The sequence below is a fragment of the Pan troglodytes genome, chromosome 23 (assembly GCF_028858775.2).
Source record: "Pan troglodytes isolate AG18354 chromosome 23, NHGRI_mPanTro3-v2.0_pri, whole genome shotgun sequence".
In the NCBI taxonomy this organism is placed as follows: domain Eukaryota; kingdom Metazoa; phylum Chordata; class Mammalia; order Primates; family Hominidae; genus Pan; species Pan troglodytes.
In genome coordinates this window covers 40590986-40604292 of record NC_086016.1, presented here as the reverse complement: position 1 = coordinate 40604292, position 13307 = coordinate 40590986, and the positions used below count along the sequence as shown (strand labels likewise).

At 43.2% G+C, this 13307-nt stretch overlaps 1 protein-coding gene across 5 annotated transcripts in view; it reads left to right on the top strand.

Annotated features, from left to right (window-relative positions):
- The window catches only part of FAM227A (family with sequence similarity 227 member A), a 70168-nt gene extending 57798 nt beyond the window's left edge, over positions 1 to 12370 (top strand). For 4 of the 5 annotated variants that reach the window (XM_009438328.4, XM_009438326.4, XM_009438327.4 and 1 more), the window contains 3 exons: positions 1013 to 1165; positions 6816 to 6951; positions 12165 to 12370. In XM_009438328.4, the coding sequence (XP_009436603.1) occupies positions 1013 to 1165; positions 6816 to 6951; positions 12165 to 12239 (364 nt within the window). In that variant the 3' untranslated portion in view covers positions 12240 to 12370. 5 annotated transcript variants of the gene reach the window in all.
- Positions 12371 to 13307: the final 937 nt, after the last annotated feature.

Genomic DNA, 13307 nt, shown 5'->3' with positions numbered 1-13307 from the left:
TCCAAGCTCAATATCTTTATCTACTCATTCCTAAAATTTGGATAGTTTTACCAAACTTACAGTGTTGTGATGAGGATTAAATGGCATACAGCTGATACTACATAAATAACTACCAGGATTATGATTAACATCATCTAAAGTGGGCATTATTATCTCTGTTTTACAGATATGGAAATGGAGGCACAGAGGATGACTGCTATCTTGTCTGAGGTCCCACAGCTTGTGGCGAGTGTAGCTGAGATTCTAACCAATCAAGAAGGGATGGAAGGAGGGCAGAGCAGAGGGAGAATTTTCTTTTTTTTTTTTTTTTTTTTTGAGACAGAGTCTCACTCTGTTGCCTAGGCTGGAGTGCAGTGGCGCGATTTCGGCTCACCGCAACTTCCGCCTCCTGGGTTCAAGCGATTCTCCTGCCTCAGCCTCCCAAGTAGCTGGGATTACAGGCATGTGCCACCATGCCCAGCTAATTTTTTGTATTTTTAGTACAGATGGGATTTCACAGTGTTAGCCAGGATGGTCTCAATCTCCTAACCTCGTGATCTGCCTGCCTTGGCCTCCCAAAGTGCTGGGATTACAGGCGTGAGCCACCGCGCCTGGCCAAGAATATTTTTATATACAAACGAGATGGAGAATGAGGCCTTGGGCTGAGAGAAAAGGAAAGCTGGGAGCCCTTCCTATTCACCGCTGTGATAATAGAATAAGAATTTCAGATGACAGTCTAAAAAAGTATTTCTTAGCCCTGCCTTCCATCCACAGGGGCAGAGAAGGACTTTATTGCTACGTAGAGAACGCCTGGCCACGGATAGGATGGCCTCTTCCCTCCAAAGCAGGCCATGGTCAAAGAGCAGGAGAGTCATCTCTTGCTCAGATTTCAGGTATCTTATCCAGAAACGCAGGGCATTTTCCCAGCTCTGTCCTCCATGCCCCTCTTCCCCATGCACTGCGCTCATGCCACTAATAATGCAGGGTCAACACAGTTCCACAGTACGGGGATTTCCTTGACAGCGGAAGCCACTGACTGCACCCCAGCGTATACTGATGTCATCAGCGAGACCCTGTGCAGCATGAAGAAGCGGAAAGACAACCTCAATCAGTTGTACCAGCGTCACTGGACTGAATGGAATTATTTTGACAAGCATCTAAAGGAGCTGCAAGACAACTTCTCCAGGTATGGAAGGGGCTTTGGGGAATGCCGTTGTTCCGCACTCATCCTTTGCAGCACACCATCATCATCATTTTTAAATGGGTTGGTGGGGCAGGGGGGTTTCCTGTAACCATCATAAGCATAATCAGCTTTCTTGTGGTCAGATTATAAACTCCTAATAACAGAGACCAGAGCTTTTTTTGTTGTTATTTTTTTTTTCTAACTACAAAAACATTATGTGTTCAATGAAAGCAAACAAAGGACCCGGAAACCACATAAAAGTACCAAGAGATACACATTGCCAACATTTTCCTATAAATCCTTCCAGTCTTTTTTTTCTGGGCCCATATATCCGTATCACTAAATAAAGTAGTGTAGAGTCATACTGTTGGTCTGTTTTTTAGACCTATTTTTTCCCACTAGCAGCATATTATGGACATTTTCCTCTGTCTTCTGCCTTTTTCAGAAATTTTATTTTACTTAGAAAAACCTTTCAGAAAGTTGATAGTACACTGAACTGTCCATCAGGATAGTACACTGAACTGTCCATCAGGATAGTACACTGAACTGTCCATCAGGCATTTGCCAAGTATTCACATTTTGCCCCATTTGCTTTCTCTCTCTAATAGCTAATCCAAATTCAGATTTCCCCAATTGTCCCCAAAATGTATTTTAATTTTTAGAGACAGGGTCCCACTCAGTCACCCGGGCTGCAGTGCAGCAGCTCAATTACAGCCTGCTGCAGCCTCAAACTCCTGGATTCAAGTGATCCTCCTTCCTTAGCCTCCCCTGGAGTGCTGGGATTACAGACATGAGCCACTGTGCCTAACTCAGTGTGTCTTTGGCTTTACCTGCTGCTCCAGGATCCAATCAAGAATCACAAATTATATTTTGTTTTTTGTTTTTTGAGCCAGAGTCTCACTCTGTTGCCCAGGCTGGAGTGCAGTGGTGTGATCTTGGCTCACTGCAGCCTCTGCCTCCTGGGCTCAAGCAATCCTCCCGCCTCAGCCTCCCGAGTAGCTGGGACTATAGGTGTGCACCACCATGCCCGGCTAATTTTTGTGTTTTTAGTAGAGAAGGGGATTCACCATGTTGCCTGGTTGGTCTCAAACGCCTGACCTCAGGTGATCTGCCCCCGCCTCAGCCTCCCAAACTGTTGAGATTATAGGCGTGAGCCACCGTGCCTAGCCAGAAATTGTATTTAGTTTTATCTCTTTGGTGTCTTTGAATCTATAACAGTATCCTGCCCCCCCACCTTTATTAGTTGTTTTTTTATGACATGGACTTTTTTGAAAAGCTCAAGCCACATTCTGGGTTTTTCTGATATTTCCTCAAAGTAGCATTGAATTTGTTCCAATATAGCCTATGTTTTCTGTACACTGGACATTAGGTCTATGCTAGAGGTTTGATTAGATTCAAGTTAAATCATTTTGCCCAGAATCTTTCACAGGTGATGTTGTATATTTATGTTGCATCCCATTAGGAGGCATATCATGTCAGGTTGCTCTGCTGCTGGTGATGCTAAGTTTAAACACTTGGTTAAACTGGTATCTACCAGATCTCTGCATTGTAAGAGCACATGTTTGTCTTTCTAATTAGTCAGGAATAAATGATGTGATTCTCCCAGACTGTGTGAATGTGCTTCCCCAACATCTTTCACACAGTGGTTTTAGCACTCATCAGTGGTCTTTGCCTGATTAACTATTACATTTAAGGTTGGAAAATGGTGATTTTTCTACTTCTGCCATTCCTTCTACATTTATTAGCTGGCATTTTTCCATAAAGAATAGCTCACTTTCTTTTATCTTTCTTTGTCTCTCTCATGTCTTTCCTTCATGCCCCTATAACTCTTTCATGGAGCCACCCTGTCTGCAAGGGAAGCATGGGAAATATCTGGCCAAGGAGGGCGAGATTTCCACAACTGGACTGGACCTTCCATAGAACTGGGCACTTTGTTGTCCAAAACAAAATGGGATTCAGTTTACAAACGAAAAAGAGGGAATTGCTATTGGCTAGACAGCTATCCATGTCTCCCATAATAAGAGGGACAGAGAAATATGAATATGTAGATAAATACTTTGTTATGCAGTATAATACAATTGGGTTTTATTTTTATTTTTATATATTTTTTGAGACAGAGTCTCGCTCTGTCGCCAGGCTGGAGTGCAGTGGTGCAATCTCGGCTCACTGCAACCTCCGTCCCCCAGGTTCAAGCGATTCTCCTGCCTCAACCTCCCAAATATCTAGGATTACAGGCACATGCCACCACGCCTGGCTAATTTTTTATATTTTTAGTAGAGACAGGGTTTCACCGTGTTAGCCAGGATGGTCTCGATCTCTTGACCTCGTGATCCACCCGCCTCGGCCTCCCAAAGTGCTGGGATTACAGGCGTTAGCCACCATGCCCGGCCTTTTAATTTTGCATTTTTAGTAGAGACTGGGTTTCACCATGTTGGCCAGGATGGTCCTGACCTCTTGACCTCATGATCTGCTCGCCTCAGCCTCCGAAAGTGCTGGGATTACAGGCATGAGCCACCACACCCGGCCACAATTGAGTTATTTATAAAATATTATGGGACACAGACCACACACATTCACAAAACCCCGTTAGACATCACCACCACCACCACCACAGGAATGCAGTTCAGCATTAATGTTCATCAAAAGATGATTGGTTAAATAAAACTATCATACCTCCATACTCTGCAGCCAAGAAAAACCTCCTTCTATTTTTGTTTTACAAGGAAAGATGGTCACAACATATTATTGGACCGAAGTTTAGGTTATAAGACAGTGTGTTTAAAGTGGTACAATTATTTACTTATCCCCATTTTACAGATGTGGAAGCTGAGGTTGAGGACAGAACCTTGGAGGGCAACCACATACGTCAGGGAGGACAGAATATTCTGTAAGGGGAGGAGTGACCAGAAGGGAAGGAGGAGAGTCCATACATGCAGACACACTGACCATAAAGCCAAGGGGACAAAGGACAGTAGGGAAGCAGCAAGCAGCAGTGTGGTGGCCAGACTCCAAAACGTGGGGCAGAGACAGGTAGGCGACTTGGTAGAGGGCAGTCTCAACAAGGCTAAAGTCGGAAGGCAGAGCCTGGGACATGAAGGGGAAGATGTAAGTCCCTGTGGATGGATGGGATTCCTAGGAAGCAGAAGGAATAAAATTCTGCATCAAAAAGGCAAGATCAGATGGTAAGCAACAGGGGCTATTTAAACATAAGGTAGAAGGCTGGGCACAGTAGCTCACACCTGTAATCCCAGCACTTTGGGAGGCCGAGGCGGGTGGATCATTTGAGGTCAGGAGTTTGAGACCAGCCGGGCCAACATGGTGAAACCCCATCTCTACTAAAAATAGAAAAAATAGCTGGGTGGTAGTGGCGCACACCTGTAATCCCAGCTACTTGGGATGCCAAGGCAGGAGAATCGCTTGAGCCTGGGAGGCAGAAGTTGAGGTGAGCCGGGAGCATGCCAGTGCACTCCAGTCTGGGTGACAGAGTGAGACCCTGTCTCTAAATAAATAAATAAACATAAGGTAGAAGACCCAAGCCTGTGTGAAGGGGGAGAGGGTCAGGATGGAGAAGGGAGAAGACATAGGGACTGCTCTTTGGGGCTCTTTGCTTCTGCCTCTGTAACTGTTGTTCATTATGCTTTATTTATTCTTTTTTTGTTTTGTTTTGTTTTGTTTTGTTTTGTTTTAGAGACGGAGTCTTGCTCTGTCGCCCAGGCTGGAGTGCAGAGGCGCAGTCTCGGCTCACTGCAAGCTCCGCCTCTTGGGTTCACGCCATTCTCCTGCCTCAGCCTCCCGAGTAGCTGGGACTGCAGGTGTCCGCCACCACGCCCAGCTAATTTTTTTGTATTTTTAGTAGAGACAGGGTTTCACCGTGTTAGCCAGGATGGTCTCGATCTCCTGACCTTGTGATCTGCCTGCCTCAGCCTCCCAAAGTGCTGGGATTATAGGCATGAGCCACTGCGACCAGTCCATTATGCTTTATTTATTCTGTAGTTCATTGTCCCAACAGATTTTCAGCACCTTCTGGGCATCAGGCATTATGATTGCTCTCATATCTGTCTCTCCCAATAGTCATAACAAGCCTTGATGGCGGGATCCATGGAATGGCAGAGGCTAAGGTTGGGATACAGGTCTTTTTACTTACTGGTTCTGTGACCATGGACTATTAAACTATTTTTGCCTTTTTAAGGCCACAGGTAGGTCTGGCTATGGGGCTAAGTTCTAGCCATGGAATAAAAATGGAAAGGTTATTTGCACACACCTCACTGATCCTCAGTCGTTTTGTTGTACTTCAGTCATTCGATAGTATTTCCTACTTTGTAGGGTTGTATTGATCAAATAAATTAAGGTCTGTAAAGACTTTTCTCAGAACTAGGCCCATAGGTAGGTAATTGTATCAGTTATAATTAGGTTTGGCTTAGAGTGACAGAAAAACTCAAACAGTGGCTAAAATTTATTACAATTTCTTTTCTCTCATTTACAAGGACTCCAGCAGATATGAAAGTTCATAGTGACAGGGTCTCAAGATCTTTTATCATATTGCTCCACTAGCTTCAGCCCATGATTTAGCTTCAGCCCATGATTTAACTTCATGGTAAGAAATGGCTGCTCAAGTTCCAGCCACCAGGTCCACATTTCATCCAGTTCAAAGGAAGATGAGTCCAAAGAAATGCATTTCTTCTGGAAGTTGCAAATAACCCTTCCATTCCATGCCCAGAACGTTTTAAAGTTCAGAACTAGTTTAAAATTAACATTAAATTCATATAGAATATCCAGGATTAAGTTTATAGCTTATATATTTCAGAAATAAAGGATACTCTTGTTTAATAAATAAATTCTCATTAGGTGAATTGTAGTAAAGATTTTTTTGTCAAGAGGAAGTTTGTAACTGTGTGTTAGCAGTTGCATTGCTAAATACATCCACTTTTTGTTGTTTAAGATATTGTTGCTGGGCGCGGTGGTTCACACCTGTAATCCCAGCACTTGGGGAGGCCGAGGTGGGCGGATCACGAGGTCAGGAAATCGAGACCATCCTGGCTAACACAGTGAAACCCCGTCTCTACTGAAAATACAAAAAATTAGCCAGGCATGGTGGCATGCACCTGTAATCCCAGCTACTCGGGAAGCTGAGGCAGGAGAATCGCTTGAACCCAGGAGGCGGAAGTTGCAGTGAGCCAAGATCATGTCACTGCACTCCAGCCTGGGCGACAGAGCAAGACTCCATCTCAAAAAAAAAAAAAGAAAAAAAGATATTGTTGAGAAGCTCATCATGCCTTATATTAATAAAGTGATTCTCAAAGTTTTGTCTACAGATAAAAGTGGTGCCTTAAAACACAACTGTGCTACTAGACATCAGGGCAGGGTTGCTCTTAAGGAAGTAGGATAGTGACTGAGCAGGGACGTGAGACAGCTTCTAAGGAGCTGGCAGCGTTCTCTTTCTCGATCCGAGTGCTGGTTACATGGGCGTGCTCAGTATATGAAAATTTCTTGAGCTGCACACTTAGAATCTGTGCACTCCTAGTTTCTATGTTATACTTCAATACATGTTTTGTAAATGGTCACGTGGATCTATCAGTTTATAGGACATACAGAACACTGAGGACATGTTAATCACTCCAGCCTTTTTCCATATGTCTCTGTGTTTTCCCCCCAGGGAAATGAAGAATATTGATCAAAAAGCAGCAGATACAAAAAAGGCAAACCACATGTTCATCCCACCTTCAGCCGTCAATGAGGAATCACCTGACAAGAAAACTAAGGGAAGTCTCCAAAGAGAAATTGAGTTTAAGGTTTGTTCGAACAAAAACCATGGGAAAGGTAGAAGTGTGAACAGTGTAAGAATAATAATTATTTTATTTTATTTTATTTTATTTTATTGAGACAGAGTCTCACTCTCTCCTCAAGGCTGAGTGCAGTGGTGCCATCATAGCTCACTGCAGCCTCCACCTCCTGGGCTCAAGCAATCTTCCCACTTCAGCCTCCTGAGTAGCTGGGACCACAGGTGTGTGCCACCATGCCCAGCTCATTTTTTATTTTTGTAGAGTTGGGGGTATCACTATGTTGCCCAGGCTGGAAAATTCTTAAAACATAGGAAAGAGCATATAAAAGTTCACTTATGGCCAGGCACTGTGGCTCACGCCTGTAATCCCACTACTTTGGGAGGCCGAGGTGGGCGGATCATGAGGTCAGGGATCGAGACCATCCTGGCCAACATGGTGAAACCCCATCTCTACTAAAAATACAAAAATTAGCTGGGCATGGTAGTACGTGCCTGTAATCCCAGCTACTTGGGAGGCTGAGGCAGGAGAATCTCTTGAACCCGGGAGCTGGAGGTTGCAGTGAACCGAGATCACGCCACTGCACTCCATCCTGGAGACAGAATGAGACTCCGTCTCAAAAAAAAAGTTCACTTACTTTTATGTATTACTCACACCACTCTCATTTTAGTTTCAGTGTTATTATTGGTAGTAGTAAGGGCTACTAATGATTTTGTACTTCCTCTGTACCAAGCATTGGCCTATGTACTTTATGAACTGTATGAGACAGAGCTCCTTGGTTGCATGTGCCAGGAAGCCAGCTCAAACTAGCTTAAATGGAAGGAGAATGTAGCAGCTTAAATAACTGGGAAGGCCATGATAGGCCATCTGCAGGCATATTAGACCTGACAGCTTGATATTTTCAGGCTCTTTCTCTGTCTGTCTCTTGATCCTCTTCCCTTCTGTGGGCTGACTTCTTTTTCAAGCTGCCTCTGCCTCAGGGCCATGGACAGCCCAAGTCTGTCTCCTTATAGTCCTGACCTAAAAAGCTATGTCCACTTTGCTGGAGCACATCTTCTAGCAGTTCCCAAAACGAAGGTATATGGGAAATTATTTGGGTCTTTGCATATCCAAAACATCTTTCTTTTTTTTTTTTGAGATGGAGTCTCCTTCTGTCACCCAGGCTGGAGTGCAGTGGCACGATCTTGGCTCACTGCAACTTCCTCCTCCTGGGTCCAAGCAGTTCTCCTGCCTCAGCCTCCCTGAGTAGCTGGGACTACAGGCGCATGCCACCATGCCCAGCTAATTTTTTTCGTTTTTTTTGTTTTGTTTTGTTTTGTTTTGTTTTGTTTTGTTTTGTTTTGTTTTGTTTTGTTTAGCAGAGATGAGGTTTCACCATGTTGGCCAGGCTAGTCTCAAACTCTTGACCTCAGGTGATCCGCCTGCCTCGGCCTCCCAAAGCGCTGGGATTACAGGTGTGAGCCACCATGCCTGGCCCTTTGTTCTATTTTTAAAATAATTATTTAAGAGATGAGATCTTGCTGTGTTGCCCAGGCTGGTCTCGAACTCCCGAGCTCAAGCAGTCCTCTCGCCTTGGCCTCCCAAAGTGCTGGGATTACAGACATGAAAAAATGTCTTTGTTCTTGATTGATATTTGGCAAATGTTTTGCTGGAAATAAAATTCTAAGTTAAAAGTCAATATTCTACAGAATTTTGGAGAATTTTTCCTGCCTGCTGCTTTTACTGTTGAGAAGTCTCACGCTATTCTGATTCCTATGGCTTTGTGGGTCACTGTCTTCCCAGCTGTGGGAACTTCTAGGATATTGTCTTCATTCTTAGTATCCTGAAGTTTCACAATGATATATCTTGGTATGAGTCCTTTTCTTAATATGCGTCACTGAGGTCGGGAGTGCTCTCAGTCCAGAGGGTAGAGTCCTTCAATTCTGAGAATTTTGCTTGTATTATTTCTTTGAAAATTTCCTTCATTTTCTTTGCTATTTCTGGAACTATGATAGTCAATTGTCAGACCTGCTGGACTGATCCTTTAATTTTCTTATCTTTCTTTATTCGCGTCTTGGCATCTGTATGTATATTTCTTTCCTTTTTCAAACAACGTAAATGTATTTTCTCACAGTTCTGGAGGCTGAAGTCCAAAGTCAAGGTGTCAGCAGGGCTATGCTTCCTGTGCGGGGTTCAGGGTAGTCTTCCTTTGCCTCTCCCTAGCTTCGTGCGGTTGCCAGCAGTCCGTGGCTGTCCTTGGCTTGTAGAGGCCTCACTCCTATCTCTGCCTCTGTCATCACCTGGCCTTCTTCATGTCTGTCTGCATCTATTCTTCTAAAGACAGCAGTCATATTGGATAAAGGCCCACCCTAATGTCTTCATTGAACTTGATTACATCTGCAAAGACTATTTCCAAAAAAGGTCTTATTCACGGGTACTGGGGTTTACAACCTTAACACGTCTTTTGGGGAACATATTCCCCAAAACCTATAACAGCTTTCTTCTTCTTTTTTTCTTTTTTCTTTTTTTTTTGAGATGGAGTCTTGCTCTGTCGCCCAGGCTGGAGTGCAGTGGCGTGATCTTGGCTCACTGCAACCTCCGCCTCCCAGCTTCATGCCATTCTCCTGCCTCAGCTTCCCACATAGCTGGGACTACAGGCACCTGCTACCACACCTGGCTATTTTTTTTGTATTTTTAGTAGAGACGGGGTTTCACTGTGTTAGCCAGGATGGTCTCGAACTCCTGACCTCGTGATCCACCCGTCTCGGCCTCCCAAAGTTCTAGGATTACAGGCGTGAGCCACTGCGCCCAGCTTTTTTTTTTTTAGACAGAGTCACTCTGTTACCCAGGCTGGAGTGCAGTGGTGCAATCTCGGCTCGCTGCAACCTCCACTTCCCGGGTTCAAATGATTCTCCTGCCTCAGCCTCCTGAGTAGCTGGGACTACAGGTGTGCACCACCACGCCCGGCTAATTTTTGCATTTTTAGTAGAGATGGGGTTTCACCATGTTGGCCAGGCTGGTCTCGAACTCCTGACCTCAGGTGATCCACCCACCTCGGCCTCCCAAAGTCCTGGGATTACAGGCATGAGCCACTGCGCCTGGCTAAAATTTCTTTGTAGAGACAGGGTCTTGCTGTGTTGGCATTTTCAACGTATAGAATCATGCTATCTGTAAATAAATAGTTTTACTTCTTCATTTCCAATTTGGATGCCTTTCATTTCTTGCCTAATTATCTGTCTAGAGCTTCTGATACAAAGTGGAATACCAGCCATGAAAGGAGGCATTTTGTCCTGTCCCTGGTCCTAGGGAAAGGCTTTCAGTCTTTAACCATTGAGTGTGCTGTTATCTGTGGGCTTATCATAAATGTCCATAATCATGTTGGAGTAATTCCATCCTATTCCTATTTTTCTGATTGTTTATTATCATGAAATGCTGTTGGTTCTTGTCAAATGCTTTCTCTGCATCATTTGAGATAATCATGTGGGGTTTTCCCTTCATTCTTTTATTGTGCTCTATACACTGATCGATTTATGTTTCACTGAGGGGAACTACCCTCAGATTCCTGGGATAAATCCCACTTGTTCCTGGTGTATAATCCTTTTAATATTTTAGTATTTGTTGAAGATCTCTGCATTTGTATTCTTAAGGAAGAGTGGTCTATAATTTCTTTTCTTGTCATTTCTTTCTCTAGTTCTGGTATCAGCATAATGCTGGCCCCATAAAATGGGCTATGAAATACTGTTACCTCTTCTATTTTTTGGAAGAGCTTGAGAAGAATTGGTGTTAATTCTTCCTTAATGGTTTGGTAGAATTCACAAATGAAGCCCTGTAGTCTTTCACTTTTCTTTGTTCAAAGGGAGATTTTTGATTATTGATTCAATCGTTTTATTTGTTATAAGTCTATGCAGAATTTTTATTTTTTTCTTGAGTCAGTTTTGGTAATTTGTGTATTTCTAGTTTTCCATTTCATATAGGCTATATAATTTATTGGCATTTGTATTCTCTTACAAGCTTTATTTCTGTAAGGTCGGTAATCATGTTCTCACTTTCATCTATGTGTGTCCTTTTCTTGGTAGTCATTCAAACTCAAAGTTTGTTAATTTTGTTGATAACTAACATTTTGTTTCTTTCAATTGACTTTCTATTTTTTCTATTCTCTATTTCACATCCTCTGCTCTAGTCTTAATCTCCTTCCTTCTACCAGCTTCAGATTTAGTTTGTGCTTCTTTTGCTAGGCCCACAAGTCATAAAGTGAAGTTATTGATTTGAGATGTTTCTTGTTTTTAAAACATAGGCATTTATGGCTATAAATTTCCCTCTTAGCACTGCTTTTGCTGTACTCCATAAGTTTTATTGTGTTATGTTTTTGTTTTTATTTCAAAATATTTTTTAGTATATCTTGTGATTTCTCCTTCAAGTTGTAGCATGTTCTTTCCAAATACGGACAGTGAACCTAAATAGAAGAAGTGTAGGCCAGGCACAGTGGCTCACGCCTGTAATTCCAGCACTTTGGGAGGCCAAGGCAGGCGGATCACGAGGTCAGGAGATTGAGACTATCTTGGTCAACATAGTGAAACCCTGTCTCTACTAAAAAAAAAAAATACAAAAAACAAATTAGCTGGGCGTGGTGGTGCATGCCTATAATCCCAGCTACTTGAGAAGCTGAGGCAGGAAAATCACTTGAACCTGGGAGTCAGAGGTTGCAGTGAGCCGAGATCGTGCCACTGCACTCCAGCCTGGCGACAGAGCAATACTCTGTCCCAAAAAAGAAAGAAAAAAAGAAATGTAATGCTTTCGTGAAATATTAAAGGAAGTCCTTTAGGCTTGTGAGACTAGTCTCCATCCGATAGCCCAGCAAATAATATTCTGAAGATTCACATCTGGAGGTGTGAAGCAGACAGAGTTAGAAAACACAATCCAGGTTTTCAGCGTCACCAGAGGGATGTCACCTCCAATGGAGTAGTACCTGCCTGCTACCTAGAGGTTTTTGGGGCCCAGTTCAGATCCCACGCAGCAGTGTTCCTGTCAGTACTGGTGAAAGATGAAGGATGGAGGCACTGGGGATGTGGAAGCCGTGGATGCCAGCTGTCCTGCTCGACCACTTTCTCTGGAGGCAGGAGCACGCCCTCGATATTCCATGCACACAAGGATCACCACTGGCCACGCCACTGCTCACGTGCAAAGTCTTTGAAGAAATTACATTTTTTAAATTAATTTTTGCTTTTGTTCGTTTGTTTCCCCCACAGGAGGGGAAAGGAGGAGAGGGAAAGAGAAGAGAAACAGAAGTTGAACATTTCTTTCTACTCACTTCCAAGCCCTGAGGAGCTCCACAACCTAGAACCAGGAAGCGCCTACAGAATCCGTGATATTTCTGCTACGAGGTGGAGTGGAACAACAAGAAAATAAGAAAATTGTGGCCAAAGACAGAAATAGGAATCATGATTTCTCCATAGGGGAAGGATTCCGTTGTAATTTTTCCTAGGCTGAGTGAAAAGCAGGAGTAGAGAGTTGGTGCTTGGGTCACTACATTTATTCATAGATTTACTCTTTCAGTATTTTATTACGTGCATGCTGGTAAGTATGTTACAAATATGACCTCATACAAAGGTTAAACTTTCATACCAGCCATATGAAGTAGGGATTATCCACTGCATTTTACGCAGCAGCAAGCCCAGGTTTAGAAAGGTTTCCGAAGTTCTCTGCTGTAGACACTGGGTAATTAACAGTAGATAAGACACAGTCCCTGTTCTCAAGGGAGTCACCATCTGGTAGAGGGAAGACAGATGTATCAACACATTAAATGCTGTAAGTATTGGACAGAGGAAAAAGAGAAAAGTGTTGTGAGGGAAAAGGAAAATGGGCCTAGAGGAGTGCAATTTTTTGTAACAAGCTTTGTGGAACTATTAATTTGATAATTTGATAGGCGCTTCTATTATGCTGCCTCTGAGCCTTTGCCTCCTGCTCCTCTAACCACTGGGATTGCCAGCCTATTTCCAATATGCCCTCTTTCTGCCTGGCAAACATCTTGTCTTTTCTAAACTCAGCCCAGGGACATGACATCTGTAATGTGTTTGTGTGACTCCCAGGCTTCTGCCTTCTTAACCTCTCACCTTCCAGCTCATTTGAGTGAATCTTTGTCCAAGAATTGAGAGAAACTTTATAGGTAAAGCATGCACATGTTGTCTGATTTAATCTAAAATAGAAATAAGAAAACAAAAAATAATACTGCAACTAGGGACACATTTAGTCACTCCCAGTTCATGAGACAAGGAATATTAAAGTTCATTCCTACCATAGCCAAAGTCAGGATTTAAATGTAAATTAATTTTTTTAATTAAAAAATTTTAAGTTAGGCCAGGCGTGGTGGCTCACACCTGTAATCCCAGCAC